Source organism: Zea mays, chromosome 2 (assembly GCF_902167145.1).
Source record: "Zea mays cultivar B73 chromosome 2, Zm-B73-REFERENCE-NAM-5.0, whole genome shotgun sequence".
NCBI classification, from domain to species: Eukaryota; Viridiplantae; Streptophyta; class Magnoliopsida; order Poales; family Poaceae; genus Zea; species Zea mays.
In genome coordinates this window covers 29,134,799-29,156,258 of record NC_050097.1, presented here as the reverse complement: position 1 = coordinate 29,156,258, position 21,460 = coordinate 29,134,799, and the positions used below count along the sequence as shown (strand labels likewise).

The window sequence follows — 21,460 nt, the reverse complement described above, 5'->3', positions numbered from 1 at the left end:
TTCACGTGTGTTGAGATGGATTGCGGTGTAAATTAGTTTAAGTTACACTCAAATCCACCTTAATACATTTGAATTAAGCTCAATACCAGAGTACCTAAACTGGACCTGAAGTAGTATTTTAGTTTTCTATGTTCCAAGGGTGATGCAGATATAGTATTGATCTCTCTTTCAAGTACTACATTGTTGATTCGATTGCGGTGAAGATAATAATTACTGAGTTCCTATTTAAACTCAGAAAAAGGAGACCTGGATTCTCATTTGACACATGCTGTCCTATTTTATCAAATGTTTCTTCTGACCCATGTCAAAGTGACGCCCATCCTTTAACAAATAGAATGAATTCTATATAAGATTAAGCTGCATGTGTCGGTTACTAAATCAATCTTATATATGTCAGTTGACAAGGTGTTGGGGCGAAGGCGAAGACGCTACCCTTCGCTCGATGCATTCGCCAATCTCGCTGCGTCGACGGAGACGACGACCGGCAGTCTTCGCTCTTCGTCCGACACGACGAAGGACGAAGACCCATGGCGAGGTCGCCCCATCCCGCGGTGTCGCCCAACACTGGAGCCCACGTGCAATCCGGCCCGTCATAACGGGCCACGCGCTATCACTGCGTAGTACGGGCCTAAATTGTAAAGGTTTTTCTGTTATTACAGTCTGTAACCCTGCTTTAATGAGAATATTCCAGGGGGACCTAGGAACCTGAGGGCACATGCGTCCTTAATCCTGGACGCTGGGCACTCAGACACCTATAAATACCCCCGCACAGTGCCCTTGAGAGGCCAGATTAACAGAGCTTTTGCCATCTCGAACTGAAACCCTGTTTACGTTGTTTTCACTCCCCCGTTGGATCAACTGCTCGGGAGAGTAAGTTCTAACATTTGGCGCCCACCGTTCGTGCTACGAAAAAACCACCCGCGATGGCACCCAAGAGAGCTACCTCGAAGGCTGACGAGGCTGCGAAGGCAGCAGTGCTGGCCGAGAAAAAGGGCAAGACCCTCGTCGACACCACCCACCAAGAGGCCTGCGAGGACGACACACTCAGCAAGAGGCAGTGCAACGAACAACCCACTCCCGAAGGCAGCCTCCGCACCTGCAGCTCTGGAGGACAACCGCAACAACCCCCAGGCTTCGCTCCACCAGAGGGCGCGGACGCCACCGAGGACGGCGAAGTCATCGGCGTCTCGGCAGAAGAACAGCTACAACTGCATGCCTTGCGCATCAAGAACCGCAACCTCTAGAAGCAAAAAGAGATCCTCGAAGCCAAGCGCCAACGCGTGTCAGCACAAGCCAAGGTGCGACAGATGATACGCGATGAAGAACAGAAGGCTCAGGAGCTTGAACAAGAGATCGCCCTCATGCAGAGCGTAGGCCAACTCGGCCTGCAACACGACCCACCCCTCCAACAGCGCGCGGAGCACGCACAAATCGAAGACATGTTCATCCCTCAGCGTAGACACGCCGTCCCACACGCCGCGGCATTCCAAGGCGTCAACTATCTTGACGAGCGAAGTCCCCTGGCGCCTCACCTGCAGGTGTCACCTTAGCCCGCCAACTTCAGGGCAGGGACCTATCCCAAGTACAACGGCAGCACGGACCCAGCGCAGTTCATCATGAGCTATCAGGTCGCCGTTGCATCATCCGGAGGGAACGACGCCACGATGGCCAAGTCATTTATCATTGCCCTCGAAGGCCCAGCCCTCACCTGGTTCACCAGGTTGCCGCCATTGTCCATCGACTCCTGGAGAAGTCTCTAGGACAAATTCTTGCTCAACTTCCAAGGGTACCGCCCAGACACCGACGCCCTGGCCGAGCTGTCACTCTGCAAGCAGCTGGAAAAAGAGACTCTGCGGGAGTACTACCGCAAGTTTCTGACCCTCAAGTCACAACTGCCTTCGGTCGATGACCAAATCGCCATTTACTACGCCATCAGTGGCCTGCGGGCCGGCGTCCTTTACAGCCATTGCATCAGAGATCCACCCAAGAACCTCCAGGAGTTGTATCAGCTATTTGAAAAATATGCCAAATCCGAAGAGCTCCACCAGCGCAAGGTCGAGTCTCAGAGGAAACACAAAGACACTCCACAGTCCAGCCGCACATGGACGAGGCCTTCGCAGCCAGACTCTGGTCGGGACGGCCGCAATCAACAACAGGTGCACAACATCGCCAACCAGCACCCCACTGGCGAGGCCCCTCGCCGCCAGAAGTATCCCCTCAGGGCCGCGGGAACGGAACTCGTGGTCGGGGCCGGGGACGTGCGCAGCAGCAGCGCAGATTTTACTGCCTGTTCCACGGCGAAGACTGCGCCCACCAGACCAGAGACTGCCGAGAGACGAAGGCCACCAGAGACAGGATGGCACGGGCCCAACCAGCCGACAACCCTAGAGTTGTCGTGCACACATATCAGCAACCCCCTCCGCCATATATCCACGGCCCCGCTCCGCATCCACCGCACCACGCATATCAACACCACCAGGAGGTACAAATCGTGCCTCCCCCACCCCAACCTCCACACCAGCAACAACAAAACATCCATCACCCCCACGCCCCAAAGCAGGAGGACTTCGCCGATCAGCCGTATCGCGGAGTCATTCATATGATCACCGGGGGTCCAGCGCTGACTTCGACACAAAGCGGCAGAAGAGGGACCATTACCGCAGCATCAACCACGTCGCTGTCACAGGCCCAGTGGTGCAGACAAAATGGTCCCATGTGCCACTCACCTTCGACGCCCGAGACGTCGATCTGCGCAGCGCACCCCACATCGACGCCATGGTTATCATTGCGCCATTATTTCGAAGCATTCAAGGTCCGGGTTACCTCAGATAGGGGACTCGGCAAATTATTCAGAAACCCGGAGGCTTCAGTCCGGATTGCCAAATGGGTAGCCGAACTCTCTGGCTATCACATCACATTTGAACCCAGGACAACCATCAAGTCACAAGTCCTAGCAGACTTCGTCGTCGACTGGACTGGGCCAATAACACAGCCGGACCCGTCTGTAGAGAAGGTGTGGACAATCCATTGCGACGGCGCATGGTGCCATGCGGGGGCAGGCGCCGCTGCAGTCATTACTTCACCCACAGGGGTCAAGCACAGATACGCAGCATGCCTCAGCTTTGCCTTGGAGTCTGACAGATGCACTAACAACATAGCAGAGTATGAAGCTGTCATCCTCGGCCTTCGCAAGCTAAGGGCCCTTGGCGTCACCACCTGCATCATCAGAACAGACTCCAAGGTGGTGGCCGGCCAAGTCGAGAAAGACTACGCAGCGAAGGACCCCGCACTTATGCAGTACCTCGCAGCCATCCGTAGCCTTGAGAGGCAATTCAAAGGTTTCACCTTACAGCATGTGGACCGTGCCAAGAACGAGGAGGCCGACGCGTTGGCCAAGGCAGCCGCCCGAGGCGAGGCCCTGCCCTCCGACGTATTTTACCATGTCATCGGCACGCCAGCCGTCCGCAGCCCAGAGGGGCTCCAAATAACCAATGACAGTGAAGGCCACCGCATAGTCAACCTTATCATGACCGAAAACTGGCGGGCACCAATAACCCTATTCCTGCAGGGGTACTATCATCCAACCGACATCAATGAGGCAAAGCGCCTCAAACACCGAAGCCGGGACTTCGCACTAATTGAAGGACAGCGTTACAAGAAGGGGGTCAGTCGACCCATGCTTAAATGTGTCACCGAGACCGAAGGCGTCCAAATTTTGCGCGAAGTCCACAGCGGGACTTGCGGCTCTCACGCAGGACCCAGGGCGCTAGCTGCAAAGGTAATCCGTCAAGGTTTCTACTGGCCCGCCATGATCTGCGCCGCAAATCGGGTCACAAGATCCTGCGAAGCCTGCCAGAAATTTTCTCCACGATCGGGAAGCCCTTCACAGTTCACGAAATTAATCGCCCACACATGGCCTCTTCAGCGCTGGGGTTTGGACATCGTCGGGCCCCTTCCCACGGCCCAGGGGAACCTCAAGTTCACCTTCGTCGCTGTCGAATATTTTACCAAATGGATCGAGGCGAGGGCTGTATCCACAAAAACATCGAAGACTGCCCAGAAATTCTTCTGGCAAAACAGTGTTTGTCGCTTCGGAGTCCCGTCCGAACTCACAGTTGACAATGGCAAGCAATTTGTGTCAAGAAGATGCTGCTCGACGATAAAAAGGGCAAGTGGGTCGATTTGTTACCTGAAGCGGTCTAGGCATTAAACACGACTGAGTGCAGGGCGACTGGGTTCACCCCTTTCCGCCTTCTATATGGATCGGAGGCCATGACCCCGTAAGAAATAAAACATGGGTCCCCACGGACAGTCCCGTCAGCTGTCCCCGACGTGGACGAGCCCACTTCAAAGGACCTGATCGATGGAGACCGGGTCTTCGCACTACAGGCTCTAAACAAATACCAGGCCCAAACAAAAAGCATGGCGTGACCACACAGTCATCCTGAGGGAATTCAGCGAAGGAGACCTCGTACTCGTCCGGACCGCTCGGACAGTCCCGGGGCAAGCTGGAGCCCAAGTGGGAGGGCCCTTTCATCGTCAAGACGAAGGCGTCCCCCAGCGCATACAGGCTCGCGACGCCATCCGGCGAAGAATTGGAGCATTCCTGGAACATTGATAACCTCCGCAAATTTTTTGTTTGACTAATTGGGGCCCGCTCGCCCTTGTAATTCGCACAACAATTTTATTCTGGACCGCACTCTTTTCCTCCCGAGGGGTGAGGTTTTTAACGAGGCAGAGCCATGTAATATACAAGCGAAAAATCCCCCGCAAAAATTAATGTCGAAAAAGACCGCGTCGACGGTCTTCGACATTCGACCAATACAAAGTCACTGCGAGGGGCAGCGCTAGCTACCCTCGCGTGCGACACTCCACGCAAAAGTCGCCTAAGGGTGCAGCCGGACTAGCACAACTAGTGCGCAAAATCGAAGTCTTCTTCAAAAGACTATCTGTGCAAAAGTCGCCTAAGGGTGCAGCCGGACTAGCACAACAAGTGCGCAAAATCGAAGTCTTCTTCAAAAGACTATCCGTGCAAAAGTCGCCTACGGGTGCAGCCGGCCTAGCACAACAAGTACGCAAAGTCGAAGTCTTCCTAAAAAGACTATCCGTGCAAAAGTCGCCTAAGGGTGCAGCCGGACTAGCTCAACAAGCGACCCAAAACGCAAGCGCGTTACATCCGTGCAAAAAGTCTACACCAAGAAACCGTCCGCTCGCAGACCAAATACAAGGCGCAGTTGGACCAACGTAATAAATGTGATAGACCAAGCGCACAACGCCCCTACGGACACCGCCGGATGCACGAAGGCGTACAACCTCATTATACAAACCATAGTTACACACGTACAGCGAGGGCATCACACCTTACATTGGTTCAACCTTCGGAATGATTCCCATCTACCTATAGTTAAATAGTATTATCCTAAGCTCCTGACACTCAAAAAGACTTCGCAACTCCCCCTCACCTACACTCGCCCCAACCGGCGAGGACAGCAATTCTCGCTTGCCAGTCATGCCCACACGAAGCCGACCGCCATCCACCTCACTCACCCTACGCTTCGCCACCGCCCTTCGCCGCCTGCGCCCAGCACTCAGACCATGCAAAACTTCAGCATCCGTAACACGCGGAGAAGCCTCCGCCGCAGCCACATCCAAAGCCGCAAAGTAATCCAAATCCTCATCTGAGGACTCTTCCGTCCACTCAACCGAACTCCTAGAGTCACCAAAATCAGAAAACTTAGACGTAGACTCATCCGATTCATTCCCAGCAACCACGGTCGAAGCCGCCACAAAATTAGCAGTAGCAGTTGCTTGCGCATGCCCAAAATCTTGAACCTGCGCAGCAACCAAGGTTCAGTAACACAAACAAAATTCTCCAACTATCCCACACCCACTAAGCCACCCGCGAAGACCCAGCCGCCGCCTTGGGATCCTCCATTGTCGGCTCCGTCGCCGCCTTCGGGAGATCCTCCGCTGCCAGCTCCGTCGACGCCTTCGGGGTTTCCTCCACCCTTAGCACAGTGGTTGGCGACGAACCACCACCAGACACAGTAGCCGCAAGGGCAGCGTGGGAGCCTTCGCCGGTTTCTGGGGGCAGTGCCGAGTCGACCTCAGCCTCAGCCTCCACCGGGTTGGCCTCCGCTTCGGGCCGCGCGCTGTTCAGGGGTCCAAAGTCCTCCACGACCTCGGCATGCGCCGCCTACAACACAGCACACCGATTCAGCAAACCCACGTATACCCACATCCAACAACATTAAACAAAAAGCAAACTTTACCTGATCCCTCGCCCGGTCGGACCGCTCCCTAACCACCTCCCGACTGTGGGGGCCCCACATCCGGTCGAAGAGGGCCCCCGCGGAGTCCTTCACCACAGGGTCTTTGACCTTATAAATCTCGCGCCCAAAATCTTCATCAAATCGGTCGAAGACCTCAAAGTGGCTGCACCCCTCGCGGGACAGCGCGTTCATCGCCCCTTCGCAGGTGACGATGGAGGAAAAGGACATAAATCCCTCCACAATGGTCGGGAGCGCCAACAACTCCTCTTGCAGCCACTCGAGGAAGCGAAGGCCCACCTCTCGGTCGGGCACTTTGAAGTCAGCAGTCCGCGCGCCCAACTCGCTGTGCGAGTCCACGAGCTGTTTGCGCATCCGCTCAACTTCCAAGCGCGTAGAGGCCTCGGCCCTCTCCATGCGGGCCTGCAGAGCGTTATGCCGCACCTCCCATTCCTCGGCGCGCTGGTTGGCAAGACTCCCCTCCACCCGTGCCAGATTGGCCTCCGCCTGCGCCGCCTGCGCCTTGGCGAGGGCCTAGTTGGCCTCCCTCCTCTCCTCCATCAGCTGGCGCTGAAGGCCCGTCCTCTCGCCCTCCAGGGCAGCCACCTTTTCCGCCAGCTTGCGGCACTTGCTATCCGCGGCCGATTTTTCCCGGACAGCGTCAGCATGCTGCACCCGAAGTCTCTCGACTTCGGCAGAGACATCTGCAGTAAGGGCCCCCGACGCCACGCGGTCGGCGAAGTCGGCCGCCTAACAAACACACAAGACCACAATCCCCATAAAAGCGGTGAAAACCGAAGTCCAGCTCAACTTGAAAACGAAGTCCAGCTCAACTTACTTGACTTAGCCGTTGCGACGCCTCCCTCAGCCGGCGGGACACAGTGCCCGCTTCGTCCTTGATGGCAGTGAGCGCTGAAATCTCACCACCAGCGCTGAGAGCGCTACCGGTCACCCCGGGCGCTGCGGCAGACACCGTGGTCGCCACCGCAGACGGCACAACAGCAAGTTGCCCCTCGCCCGATCCTGCAATGTATCACCAGTCAAAGAGCGAAAAAAAACTTACCAACGAGATAATCGTCCACACTAATATTGGTGCCGAAGTCGGCAATGCGTTTCCCCGGCGAAGGCAATTCCCGGGCCTTCGCGGCTCCGGTCGAGGCAGACTTGGTTCCGCCAGCGCCGGCCGCCTTCGCGCTCTCCGGCACCTTGCTGGACCCAGGGGCGGCCGGTTTCGCAATCAGCGTCGGCTGGCTTCCGCCGGGGGCAGTAGCCTTCGCAGTCCCCTGCGCCCTCTTCGGCCTAGCCTCGGGAAGCCTGATGACCGTCCGGCGCTTCTGCGCAGCTTCCTGGCGATCCTTGTCCATCACTGCCGACACAACAGCAGCAATATTCCGCCCGTAAGGAAACACTCTCAAGTCACGAACCATGCGAGATGTAAAAAAGTCTTCGCCGACCGCGCGGGGGATAGGAACGTTCTTAGGCCATCGACCCCCGGTCACCTCCAGCATCCACGCCGAAGACTCCCGGAGCTCGGGCGAAGACATCCTTCCCCCGGGGGCCGCACATGTCCCCATCAACTCCATAGCAAAACTATCGGAGACCCCCAGTTCTCCCATCGCAGTACCTAGTTTCCTCTTCTTAGTAGATGGGGCGGCCGCCGGCGCGGGGTCGTCTTCAGTCTCGGCCGCCGGTTTTTTCCCGTGGCGATCGACAACATCTTGCCCGGGATAACCGCCATACGACAAACAGTTCAACTCGAAGACCCTATTCAGGCGGTCGTTGGATCCGCGTATATCCCAACTCCGCCGGGCCTCCGTCTTTAGCACGTAGCAACCAACAATCTGCACCGCCCCATCCTCCGCTTCACGCACGAATTCGGTGGGATCTCGGCCATGCAAATCTAGTGCGAAAGCAGGACTTCGCACCAGCATCCCGCCGCGGGAAGGCATCTGGCGAGGGCATACTTCGCCCAGCGCCCAGCCACACGCCAAGGGCCATACCCCATACCCAACAAACTCTTCAACCAGATCGCGTCCGCTGCTCATGTCGGCCGCGCACCGAAGGGCCGCTTCATTTTCATCCCCCTCCGCTACCTCAAACTGCGGGTACGCTGAGTAATAATGTGAACACATCTCGGCCACTGGGAGCCCCGGATGGTCTTCGACTGTGCCTTCGGCAACATAGAACCAAAATTCCCACCAGTTACCCCATTTATTGCGGGCGCAGGGAACCAACTCAACGACTTCCATCGAAGTCTTGCCGGTCTTCGGCGTAAATGTGCAAGATCCAAATTGTGCAATCTTATTTCCGATTTTTCTTTTCTGCCAATGCAGACAATAATACTTCGCGAAGACTTCGACCGATGGCTGCCCGCCGTACGAAGTCGTTGCCCAGACATATTTTGACAGGGCCACCACGGCATTCGGCGTCAGCTGGTGGACCTGGACATTGAATCTACGCAGAACTTCCCCCACAAATCGATGTGCGGGCAGACGAAGACCAACGACAAAAAAAGCCTCGAAGACGACCAACTCGCCTTCCGGCTCGGGGACCTCCTCTGTCCCCGGGACACGTGCCACTCCGCCGCCGAAATAACCAAGCTGTTGCATGTCCTGCACACGAACCGAGGACATCCGCGACACGTCGAACTCCACTGTGTCGCCGGCGCGCAACTCCTCCGCTGCCACATTGCTCAGCGTCTCCTCGGACGACGCGGCGACCGGCGGTGTATCGGCAGCAGAAGAGGAAGAGGACAGCGTCGCTACGTACCGTCGGCGGCGGCGGGCGGTCTGCTTCACACGGGCCAGATCTCCGACGAGCAAGAGCAAGGAGGGCAGACGAGCAGCAGGCGGTTTGAGAAGGAAATTAGGGTTTTCGCGGAGCGCGGAAAGATAAGGTTCAAAACGCGCCCCCCGCCCCCTTTTATACATAGGGCGCGACGCTTTGGGAAACCCGCAATCCAACAGTACGGCGTCAATCAACGGTCATGTCAAAAACCCCCGCGGAACCACTTCGAGCGAGGGCAGCGTCTCCACCATCTAGTGACGCCTTCGGCACCAAATGACTTGGTCGAACTGGTCCCTCGGAGGGCAAATGTTGGGGCGAAGGCGAAGACGCTACCCTTCGCTCGATGCCTTCGCCAATCTCGTTGCGTCGACGGAGACGACGACCGGCAGTCTTCGCTCTTCGTCCGGCACGACGAAGGACGAAGACCCATGGCGAGGTCGCCCCATCCCGCGGTGTCGCCCAACACTGGAGCCCACGTGCAATCCGGCCCGTCATAACGGGCCACGCGCTATCACTGCGTAGTACGAGCCTAATTTGTAAAGGTTTTTCTGTTATTACAGTCTGTAACCCTGCTTTAATGAGAATATTCCAGGGGGAACCTAGGAACCTGAGGGCACATGCGTCCTTAATCCTGGACGCTGGGCACTCAGACACCTATAAATACCCCCGCACAGTGCCCTTGAGAGGCCAGATTAACAGAGCTTTTGTCATCTCGAACTGAAACCCTGTTTACGTTGTTTTTTCACTCCCGCGTTGGATCAACTGCTCGGGAGAGTAAGTTCCAACACAAGGATCTTTGCACAACATAAAACATGATATTTTTATTGTGTCTCATGCTGCAGGTATGCCAACATTTCGAAAATTCACATGATGTCAATAGCTCAGTCCCGACTCCCGAGGCTGCTACTGCGACAGTTCATTAGTTGTTGTTCTTTTTGTTTATAGATATACGTTGTTCTGCTATCGCGTAGCTATTTTAAGTGCGTAAGTATCGATCTAGCCTTAAATTTTCTTGTGCTGTTCTACAACCTAATCCTGCCACATCGTACCATGTACACGAACTCCTTTTCTGGAACATGACTTATGCAAAACACTAATGCATGAGTTAATTTGAACGTGTGAAGCATGCAACGCGAAAACAATCTCTCCAGTTTCTCGAGAGAGAAAAAAAAACAGAACAATCACTCCATTAACTGCACACCCTGCGGGAAGTCCTCGCAGTGTCGGATGTGCCGCACTATCCTGCCGGCGTCACCGTTGGCCTTGGCCCGGCAATTGTAGTTCGGCGGCGCATGGAAGCACGGCTCGATGGTAGCGGCGCGCCGGCACGGCGGCTCGGGCGCCTTCCCATCTGCGGGGCTCATGAGCACCCACGGTCTCAGACCCGCTAGTCCCTGGCCGACGTATCCAAATGTGGAGACGGCGGTGGTGACCACCGCGTCCGAGAAGCTGAGCAGCACCATCTCCGCGAGGGCCATCTGGTTGTGCTGCTGCTCGCCGGATTGCTGCCAGCCCAGTTGCGTCGGCTGGTACACGCTCACCACCTCCCCGCCCGATGGTCCGTGCTCGTGGTACAGGCCCCTGAGCTTCTCAGAGTACTCGCCGTGCAGGGACGCGACGAGTACGGCCTTCTGTTTTGCCGGCTGGCCGCTGGAGTTCGCGGCGCCGGTGGTTTTGTCGTCCGCGGGCACACGCACACCGACGCCGGGCAGGATGTCCTCGCGTTGCGAGCAGTTGAGGATCTGGCCGTAGAGCTCGTCGGTGGAGATGGGCGCCCACCAAGGGAACTTGCGCACCTGGATCCCCACGCGCTCGTCCGCCTTGGCGAAGTACGAGCCGTGGTACCGCATCACCATGTCCCACACCGTGTTGCTCGGGCTGAACAGGTAACGGCCGAGGTGATGGAACACGACGTCGCGGCGCGGGAACATGCGCGCGAGCTCCCCCACGTACCGCGGGATCAGGAACAGCCCCGGAACGATGTAGTTGTCCGACAAGAACACGAGCCATGGCACGCGCCTCAGCTGGGCCTGCACGTCGTCGCAGAAGAATAGCTGGTCGTGGTAGGCCCCGCTGTAGTCGTGGCGCAGGTGCAGGTAAAGCCATGGCGCCACGCCGGGGTCCTCGCCGCGCCTCAGCACGGAGCCGAGGCTCTCGTGGTGGTTCCGGTCGGTGAGCCGCTCGATGTCACGGATAGGGAAGTCCTTGTCTGCTGGCAGGATCCACGTGGAGCCCGGGAATGGCTCGCACAAGAGGTCGTCGAGGTCGTTGCCGCCGCGGTGGAGAAGGAGCACGCGGTCGGTGAGTAGCGCGTAGAGGAAGGCGGAGGTGATGGAGAGGATGCGGTTGCCCAGGCCCTCGGTCGGGTTCCACACGACGTAGCTGCACCCTCCTGCAGAGGAGTTAGTAGTAGTAGAGGAGGCGTTCGGCGGCGTGCGAAGGCGTTCGACGGCGCGCGCGTAGGCGGGGGTGCCGGGGCCGCAGCGGCGGTGCAGCGACTCGTAACGGCGGAGCGCGGAGACGAGGTAAGACGAGATGGCATGCAGTGACGGCCGCCTGTAGAGCGCGGCGCGGTAGCGGCTGAGGCAGGAGCTGTCATCGAAGTCTGGGGAAAGGAGGCCGCCTAGAAGCCGGTCGCGGGGATCTGGCACTGTCGCCATTGGACCGGCGCCTACCAAGCATGCAGACAGGGGGATCAGATCAATTCAGAGAGAGCAGCAATTGCATGCACGTTGCTTAAGCTAGTTCAGTAGTTCGTGCATATGCAGCTTAAATTTCATGGACGTGGAATGGGCGGAGTTGATTACGTACAGTTTATTGCTTAGCACATTAATCACAAAAGAAGAATTTTTTTCGAAAACAAAAAAACAAATTATGCGCAATGATACAGCGGGGTGCTATACGAATGTACTCTAAAACCTATACGGAGGGAGTATGTTGCTGACAGAGGGGTTCTATATGATGTATGCATGCATGATGCATCGCTTGTCCGCGGTTAGTGGCAAGCGAGCAGCACAGTCACGAAGCCGTGCGCACGTACCGGCGTTCACGGCGGCGCGTACTCCCGGCGGCACCCAGGTATTGCCGCCGGTGAACGGCATCAGCCGGCCGCAGACGGCGGCCATCATGAGCAGGGCAGCCACCACGCTCACCATGATCACCAGAACCGTCGGCCGCGCGGCCGCTCGAGACCACCGCCGTGGCGCCACCGATCCACGAGACGGTGACAAGTGAGATGCAGTTACATCCATCACTTGGCTGCCTAGAAAAGAACTTGCTGATTTGCTATGCATGATCTAGTTCCATCTATCTGTGATTCGGCCTGTTCCGGCCGGCTCACTGCTACCTGCTGACAGCTAGCGAGCTGATAGGCGTGCTTCTTAAGTTCGATAGCTAGCAGCTCGAAGACGCAACATGTAGGACGTCAGGCTTGCTATGTCAATGCTTCGATCGTGCCATGGCCCATGGTTAGCTAGCCAGCAGGGCATTGACGGAGGCACTATGCAGCTGTACTAGGCCATCCATGCAGGAGCAAGACTTCCTGGCAAGAAATGCGACTAGACGAGCCATGTGACAATGTGAGAGTACGTAACGACGAGACGAACTGGCTTTCGTTCAGGACGACGCGTACGGCGTACCCCGGCGGCTTGGCCGAGACCCAGGTATTGTTGCCGCCGCCGAGGGCGTCAACCGGGAACTGAACAGAGGACGGACCACGCTCACTATTGATCACCAGAACCGCCGGCCGCTAATCCACGACACGGTGACAAGTGAGGTTTTATTACCTTGTTCTGTTCTGACCCATCACTTGGCTGCTTTGGATCGTTTGATAGCTAGACATGGACTCTAAGTTGGCACGATCCGTCAGGTTTGTCATGCATGTCGCATTTTCAATCTGCAAACTACTGCAGTTAAGAAACACGCTGATCGCTAGCTAGAAGCACTTCAGCAGTCAGTAAACACTGCTTTTCACCTTTAACGCTTTATTTAAGTACTCTAGTATTAGCCTTAATCAACATGTGTTGAGTGGATTGGGATCTAAATTAGTTTAATTTACAGCTCAATCCACCTCAACAAATGTGGATTAGGGTGAATACACTAGAGTATCCAAACATGGCCTAAAGCTCACTTCTTATTTCATTAGGGCTTTCGGTTCTACCCCAATCCATATGGATTGAGGGGGTTTCAATCCCTAACAAGTCAAAATCACTCTGAATCCGTATCAATCCCCTCCAATCCATATGGATTGAAAATAACCGAACAAACCCTTAGGACTTGTTCGGTTTGAAGGGATTTAAGGGAGATTGAAGGGGATTAAATTCTCTCCTATTTAAATTTATATAGAAGGGGATTGAATTCTCTACAATCCCTCTTAATCCACCCCTAACCGAATAAGGTCTTAGGCCTTGTTCGTTTCTGTCGGATTGGTAGGCCGGAACGATTCTTATCCGGATTGTTTCTCTAATTTATATAAACTTTGATTAGCTAGAACGATTCCGGGTGCAATCCGACGGAAACGAACAAGGCCTTAAAGGGCTAGTGAGATCACGACCCGCCAAAGCATTTACCAAGTCCTAGGGGTTGGGGATCGGGATCCGCCAACATTAGGTGAGGGCACTGACACGTGGGCACCGCATGCACCTACAGTAACGTAGGGGATCCAAACACAAGAATGATATGGTCCCGGAACGGTCCCTAGTGAACTAACTAATGAGCAGCTGCATTATGTAAACGTGGAACACGGATACTTGCAGTCAAACAAACTGCAAGTAGAGGAGAGTTATTTCTTCTCTAAGTGCTTGTTCGGTTATAAGTGGATTAAAGGTGATTAAAAAGGGATTAAATATATTGGTAGTTAAAATTGAATAGGGAGAGATTTAATTTCTCAATCCCTCATATCCTCATGCAACCGAACAAGCCTTAAAGAGAACCAAATCTGTTATCACATGTTTGTGCAATTCATGACAACTGCACTTTTTACACTACATCAAAATCATACACTTCCTACGGTTTTTTAACTTCCTACAACTTTTATAACAAACCTTAGGAAATAAATAACTTCCGAGAGACAACTGGTACCTCAAAGAAATAAACATAACTTCTTATGGTTTTTTATAAAAGCTGTCGGAAGTTAAAACACCGTGGGAAGTTAGCCTCCTCTAGGAAGTTAAAACACTATTTTGGTGTAGTGTTATGAGTCATTTTTTATAAGTCATTTTTTCTGTTTAGCTGAGATTCTATAACAGATCTTAGGCTGAATCCAGAAGTAGCTCTATCAAATAACGTTTACTGATAAAGTGATAAGTGTTTTTATATTGATTTTATGAGCTTTTTTTTTAAAAAAAAAATCGACTAGGAAGTTGGGAGTTGAAAAAAGTGCATCTCTTGATTCACCCTACTACATCAATATTTTCAACAAGAGAATCGTGTGGGGACAAAGAAAAAAGACACAGGAGATCAATCATAAGGGTAAACTATACAGTTGGTCGTGCTTTGTTATGGTATAAAAATAATCATTAAAATATAATTTTTATTTATTTTTGAATACTAAGTTATGTGTGGTTTGGTAGTTAGCTTCAAATTTTTGGAGCATTTGGATGGGTTCGAGTGTTTAATCTGTACTATTTTTTTTGCAGATCGATGCTTGTCAGGCGCAGTAATTAGCTGCCTAAGGATGGACGCTGGACATGAGACCCATAAGGAGTTATTTAATTTTGAATCTAGTTTTAACGAGCATGCTCCCGTCGGACCTGGTTGACGATGGTGTCGAGAGCAGAGCACAAATGACAAGGTCGTCAGTTGCGCGCGAGCTATGGGGAGCATTTGTTTAGGGAACAATTGGAATTGCTCTTAAATTAGGGGCTCAAATGAGTCCGTTAAACCAGGGGCTCAACGAACTTCTCGTCAGCGGTGCCTCCTACTACGATTCTGCTTGGTTGCAAGTCAATGTTTGCCAAACCAAAATATAGGCAAGTTCAAAAGATTTGACATATATAATTAGTATGGTGCCACAACATTAGCAGTTCCTTGCAATATTTTGGTAAAAGCAACACTGTTCTCTGTTGCTAGTAACAAATCAAGTACCAACCTTAGTTATCGTATCAAAAAATTAGTTTGTGCTCTAATATTGGTGTACCTATATTTTGGCTTCTCTTAAAATTGGCGTGGCGAAAATTGATCTTCAACCAACCAAACAGTCGAGCATGGGTGGAGGGCCCTGCCTGCTGCGGCAGAGAGGGGAGCTCGATCCAGCCCGAGTAGAAAGAGCGAAAGAATCCGCCCACTCCTCTGCCTGGCGAAGTGGTGGCGAGGCGAGAGGTACAGACTAAACAGACCCCAGTCCTGCGCTCCTGCCCTGTTCCGCTCCTTTTGCTTTATTTAGCTTAGTAGTATTAGCTTTACTTCAGTTTGGGTCATTTGGTAGTAGTAATCAATTGCGGCCGCAATCACAACTGCAGCCGAACCGCATAAAGGGAAACCGTTAGGGTAAGGGCCGCCGTAATAGGCAGAGCAGGAATAGAACAAGGCACTGTTGACCTGCTATGCATTGATCGGGGAAGCGTCCTTTTTCCTTTCCGTTGTGGGGCTCGAGCTTCTCGCCACTGTGAAGAAAGGGTAGTTATCTCATCTCATAGCTGTCGTTGGTTAAATTCCCTTCCCGTGTATTGTTCTCTTGTTTGGGGGAGACGAGGGAGCATCAGATTTTAGTTGAGTTGGAGCTCACTGGGATTGGTAATGCAGGGGGAGGGGAATCTGATATCCCTCTGTCTTCGTCCCCTGCCTCCTCCGCCTTCTCTTGGGAGCGGTTCGTTCGGATCGCATGCGCCTTTGGTTTTGATCGGCATAACCTTTTAGAACTTTTGCCCTGCTCGGATTGTCTGTCTCCATCCTACGCACAATGCGCGGTTTATTCCCCTAACGACGGAATGCTGCATCTTCATCTTCCTCGGGTTTTTCTTCCCTCACAAGTGTCTCCGCCTTTCAGAAGACAAATTTCCCTTGGAAATAGTTCCTGCACCTGCGATAAGGGATGTCTGGTGTGAAAAAGCATTGTTTCTCCATGTGCATCATATTCGCACTTTGCTCAGCTGCAGACAGAGCTACTGTTTATGCTATATGTGAGCAGTTTCTAACTGAAAGTTTCATATTCGCACTTGCAAGAAACAATAATGTGAGAAGTTTCATATTCCTTGAGTTTTTTTTTATTCTCAGAAACATCTAATCATGGCATGACGTTCGGGAGGGTTTATGTTAGTTTTTGACTTTACACGTCTGAAACCGAGTAAAAAACAGTCAGGGAAGCAAGTTTAAGCATTCTTTAATTTCAGCAAAAGGGAAGCAGTCGTAGTTGAAATGGCCGCTAAGTGACGTGCTTTGGAAAAGGGTTCTCTGAATAGCGAGGGCTTGGGCGCTGATATATTTCTCGTAGTTTATGGGGTTCACCATGACTGTTCCTGCTGCCCTCTGAATTCTTATGGTTGCAAATTACAGGCACATGACCACCTCATAATTTTGCCCTCCTCAGCAGTTCCTTTTCTTCTCCTTTCCTTTTCCTTAGGAACTGGGCAGTTTCTTAGACATTGCCTTCTTCCTTGATCTCCAAGCCCAGGCAACGAACGAACCCGTTACCCAAACGTGTCCCCGTTTTGGTTTATCTGAGTTTGGAGAGCGTCATTGCTGACCAATCTGGCGCCTTCTCACTGACCACTTTGCCCCTTTATACGTGGCGTCTTTTTTCCTCGTGCGCTTCTAAACACGGTCCAAGAATCGATTTTTTTTTCTTCTCTCTCACTTGCCTTCTTCCGTCGTGCTCTCATTATCCCATAATTAATTACTTGCCACAGGCCTTGATCTCCCTCGCGTACACAGAGCGAGCGATGGTGGAGCACGAGATGGAGCAGAAGGGGTGTCTCTGCCGGATCAGGCTGCGCTGTCGAGCTCTTCTCGGCGATGGAGGAGGACCTGGACACGGACGACGAGGGCTCGTGGGACCTTGTTGGGAGGGACATCCGGCTAAAGGCCGCCTTCCTGTGCATTGACCTCGGCCGTGTGATCGCCTTGTGCGGGGGCGAAGAGCGCAAGAAGGCGCTCACTGCTCTTGCCAACAAGCTCTTCTACTCCATGGATGAGGTGAGGACCCTTTCCCCCTCCTCTCTCTTTTTTTCTTCTTCTTCATAAAAAAGCGTATCTTGGTCCACTGCAAGTTCAGGGTAGCATGCATGTGTTGAGTTTAGGTGTCATGATGATACTGTGATAAGGCAGCAAATTCAGGGTATCATGTGTTGATTCCGTTTGATGATGTCTTCCTGATTAACAAGACGCGCTTGCACAAATGGCATGCAGCTGGGCGACGCAGTGGAGAGCAGGAGCCTCCCTCTGACGCAGGCGCGCTACAGCGACACCGCTGACGCGCTCCGCGAGGTCGTCGCCGTCCTCGCGCTGTCCCTGGACCTGGAGTTCGGCCCGGATGATCCCGTGTGCCGTGTGCGAGATCACCTTCACGCGGCTTCACATGCTGTGTGGCCGTGTGGGTGTGGCTGTGTATACATTATTGGCTCATATTTGGGTTGGCGTCTTCCCCCGTTTGCGTTGCCGATGCTCCGCTGCTCTCTGATTCTGTAACCCTCTATGCGAAATGCTGCTGCATGCAGTGCTCCCCAGACATCCTGATTTGATGGCCGCGCGTTAGGCTAGCGCCGCCCTGATAATTTTGACGCATGGGTGGATGCAGTTTAATAGCATTAAAATAATTTATTTTGTATCTACTCATAAAGTCTGTGACTCTCATATACAATCAACCAAATATAATCTAAAACTAGGTGGGTGCCCGTGCGATGCCACGGAACATAAATTGCGAGCTTTTAACGGACTTAGAGCCCTGGCAGAGCTCTAGGTACGTGATCGTGCGTTGCCACGAGACAAGAAAAATGCCCGTGCATCGTGATATAATACCCGTGTATTGTGACGACGACATAATTACTCACTTCAAGTGGCATAGAGGAGCATCTAGGGCTAATGGATCCAAACAAGTTGTTATCCAAGCAAACATTATGCAAACATAGGCAGCCATTCCCCAAACTCACGCCAGGCAGAGAATCAACTAACATGCTCACATAATTTTTACAGTCACCAAAAGCAAAATCATTTCAAAAAAAATACATTCAACATGAACCCAACAAAATCGCAAAATCATTGCCACGAGAGTTAAAAATTAGTATAAACCATAGATACGGAACGACAAATATCACTATGATATACAAAATCTGTGTGATAAAATATTACTGTACCACTAATATCACTATGATATATAAAATCCGTGTGATACGGAACGACATCTTTAATTTTACGCTCTCAAATTCCAAATTATTTTTTCGAAAGGACGGCAAGAGGATTGCTGAATATATTAATAGAAGGAGAAAAACTAAATACAGGGACTACTGGCCAGCAAGGGACCAACTACAGCCTATTCAAGAAAAAATTAGATATATGATCTCCTCAAACATCGGGGAGGTCGCGTCCATATTCCTGACATCGGCTTTGGGTATTCCAGAAGGTCTCATCCCAGTGCAACTCCTATGGGTCAATCTAGTTACAGATGGCCCTCCAGCGACTGCTTTGGGGTTCAACCCGCCAGATAAAGATATCATGAAGAAACCTCCTCGAAGAAGTGATGACTCGTTGATCACTCCTTGGATCTTGTTTCGCTATATGGTTATTGGCCTTTATGTTGGGGTTGCAACAGTGGGAATCTTCATCATCTGGTACACGCATGACAGCTTCATGGGAATTGACCTGGCTAGTGATGGTCATACACTTGTGTCGTACTCCCAGCTCTCAAACTGGGACCAGTGCTCCTCATGGGAGGGCTTCAAGGTGTCGCCATTCACCGCAGGAGCGAGGACATTCAGCTTCGATGCAAATCCATGCGATTACTTCCAGGGTGGCAAGATTAAAGCAACGACCCTCTCTCTGTCAGTCTTGGTGGCCATTGAGATGTTCAAGTTCCAAATTATCAAAGTGCACTTTCTTCAAAGCAACAATCTTCAAGATCACGGGCTCTGTAAACATTACTATATGTACCCTGACCAATATGAATAAACCAAAGAATAATTCTTGAAAACAATTTCCAAGGCAATAAAATTTACATGTGGCAATCCTCACAGTGAGTTATTTCCATCGGAAGTACCCCTCAGGCCCTCACAACACTCGTGAACACATCTGAGCACATAATCTCAATAATTCAGTCCAAACCAAATTCTAGAAATGGTTTGAAGTATATCAGCCAAATAACAGTTCTCGTCTTTCACAGTTCAATGTCTAGACTTTAAGTATGAATCCAGAACAGAGCAAACAGAACAATACTATTTGTTATATTGTCGCCTTATTTCCAGAAATTCAGCAAAATCGAGCCGTCTTTGCCGCTCTTAGCAGAAAGGAATCCTTTTGTATCTCAAACTTCAAGTGCTTCCAGTACTGAATTACTCTAGAATGCCAAATCTCCTGGAAACAATATTTCAAGGTCAAATAGATCGCCACCAGGAAGTTATGTTTGCCCATATTGCAAAACGCTGATGTTTCATACTAAATTACTAACTCACATTGTCCTCTGAAAAATTGTTCGAACTGATTCCAAGCTGAAGCCTGTGTCTGAAGCTGATATTAAATCTACTATTGACATTTCACCACATGAGAAAACAGAAGACGTCGAATACTACATTACATTTGAGGATTAGGACAATGCCGGTGCAGAGTTATTAGCTACAGTTAGGATCAAAACAAGAGAAACGGCTGCTACGACAGATCTTGCACCGAGTGATTCCAGAGCTTTTTCCTCACGATCAAGACTCTTTCGTCACCTGTCGTGAGCGCATCTTTCTTAGGCCTCATCTCAAACGTCCAGTCGTCCCACCTTAGCGCTGGTAAAAGTTTCTTGATGTAGGTAACGACATCAACTTTGTCTCTGATGATGGCGTAACCATAAGTCCTTAGGATGCGGTCCATCTCGATCAGAAGATCCTCCAGGCTACATCCCTGCTTCTCTATCTCAGAAAACAGGAGCCAGGCGTGAAGGAGGTCGTAGGTGCCCGGGTATGTCGAGAATGATTCACACCTTCAGTTAAACAGGTCATAAATAAGGAAAATTAGCATCAGCCAGCCCTGTGTAACGGGAAGTAAGGCAGACACAGACACACAGAACAATGCACAAGAAATTTCTTCAGTAGTGAAGAGGTTAGAAATGAAAAGAATGGTCTTAAAAACTGGAAAGAAGCAACAGAATGGGGGCACCTATATCAGATATGTTGACAGGACTCTTTTTTTTTGCGAGGACCCATGTTTCTCGGTTTTGTTTAATTATAATAACAATAACAACGCAGTTAATCTTATAATGGGCAGAAGTATTGGCCTCAAGGCTCAAACACTACATCCATATTCCAAAATATGACAGCCAAACTACATCAATTTCTGAAAACCATGTTTACACGCGGTTGCATCTTAGAAATCAAACAAGATAATATCACCCCCTTCCACACGAGTTAAGAATTTTATATGGACAACCATGAGAAAACAATTTGTGAATTTATTTATGGATAATTAATTGCAGACTATAGTCACAATGAAACTCTTATCTGTATAGCACAAGACAAAACAAATGTAATAGTTCTAATTTCTAGGGATGCAAATTCCACCTTGAAACAGTAAAAAAATAGATGGGAAGTATGTCAAAAAAAACCTTACCAGTCATGGGTAGTCCCCATTAAACCACGATCATATATAATTTTTAGCTTTCCAGATTCCGTGAAAGGAACTACATTCATAACCCAGACATTCTTTTTCTTCAGAGATGCTGCAAATCCACCAAGGCTAGCACTCATATCCATAACGTATCGAAAGGAATCCTTTTGTATATCTCGAACTTCAAGTGCTTCCAGTACTGAATTACTCTAGAATGCCAAATCTCCTGCAAACAATATTTCAAGGTCAAATATATCGCCACCAGGAAGTTATGTTTGCCCATATTGCAAAACGCTGATGTTTCATACTAAATTACTAACTCACATTGTCCTCTGAAAAATTGTTCGAACTGATTCCAAGCTCTTCCAGGCGCGTATGAATCCAGAACAGAGCAAACAGAACAATACTATTTGTTATATTGTCGCCTTATTTCCAGAAATTCAGCAAAATCGAGCGGTCTTTGCCGCTCTTAGCAGAAATTATTTACTATTTGTAATTAAACAACATTTGCAGGGAAAAGACAAAAGTAATACGAAAAGTAGTGGTCTAGAGTTTAATTTCATTTCTTGTAAAAGACCAAACTTATATCAGTACTCGACCACATGAAACCACAACGTAGACCATCACAAGAACATGGAATAGTGAAAAAAACCTGACCATCAGAGCAGAAC

The 21,460-nt window shown here is 51.2% G+C and overlaps 2 protein-coding genes and 1 pseudogene across 3 annotated transcripts; 2 read left to right on the top strand and 1 right to left on the bottom strand.

Annotated features, from left to right (window-relative positions):
* Nucleotides 1-10,225: 10,225 nt before the first annotated feature.
* LOC103646204 (probable fucosyltransferase 7) lies at nucleotides 10,226-12,389 on the bottom strand. The gene is made up of 2 exons (XM_008670929.3): nucleotides 12,097-12,389; nucleotides 10,226-11,727 (listed from the first exon to the last, which is right to left on the bottom strand). Exons 1-2 carry the CDS (start codon nucleotides 12,347-12,349, stop codon nucleotides 10,238-10,240), a joined length of 1,743 nt encoding a protein of 580 aa, XP_008669151.1. The 5' UTR covers nucleotides 12,350-12,389; the 3' UTR covers nucleotides 10,226-10,237.
* A 4,435-nt stretch (nucleotides 12,390-16,824) lies between these two features.
* LOC100275181 (uncharacterized) lies at nucleotides 16,825-17,821 on the top strand. The gene is made up of 2 exons (NM_001149331.1): nucleotides 16,825-17,186; nucleotides 17,400-17,821. Exons 1-2 carry the CDS (start codon nucleotides 17,007-17,009, stop codon nucleotides 17,676-17,678), a joined length of 459 nt encoding a protein of 152 aa, NP_001142803.1. The 5' UTR covers nucleotides 16,825-17,006; the 3' UTR covers nucleotides 17,679-17,821.
* A 706-nt stretch (nucleotides 17,822-18,527) lies between these two features.
* LOC103646203 (calcium-transporting ATPase 4, endoplasmic reticulum-type) lies at nucleotides 18,528-19,412 on the top strand (annotated as a pseudogene). Its single transcript, XR_004549327.2, has one exon. The product of XR_004549327.2 is annotated as a calcium-transporting ATPase 4, endoplasmic reticulum-type (transcript).
* Nucleotides 19,413-21,460: the final 2,048 nt, after the last annotated feature.

Excerpts from the sequence above, each read along its gene's own strand:
- LOC100275181 (NM_001149331.1), top strand. The coding sequence starts at position 17,007 with ATGGAGGAGGACCTGGACACGGACGACGAGGGCTCGTGGGACCTTGTT. Across the intron at positions 17,187-17,399 it reads TCTTCTACTCCATGGATGAG|CTGGGCGACGCAGTGGAGAG; the intron begins GTGAGGACCCTT and ends AATGGCATGCAG.
- LOC103646204 (XM_008670929.3), bottom strand. The coding sequence starts at position 12,349 with ATGCATAGCAAATCAGCAAGTTCTTTTCTAGGCAGCCAAGTGATGGAT. Across the intron at positions 11,728-12,096 it reads ACGCGCCGCCGTGAACGCCG|GCGCCGGTCCAATGGCGACA; the intron begins GTACGTGCGCAC and ends CATGCTTGGTAG.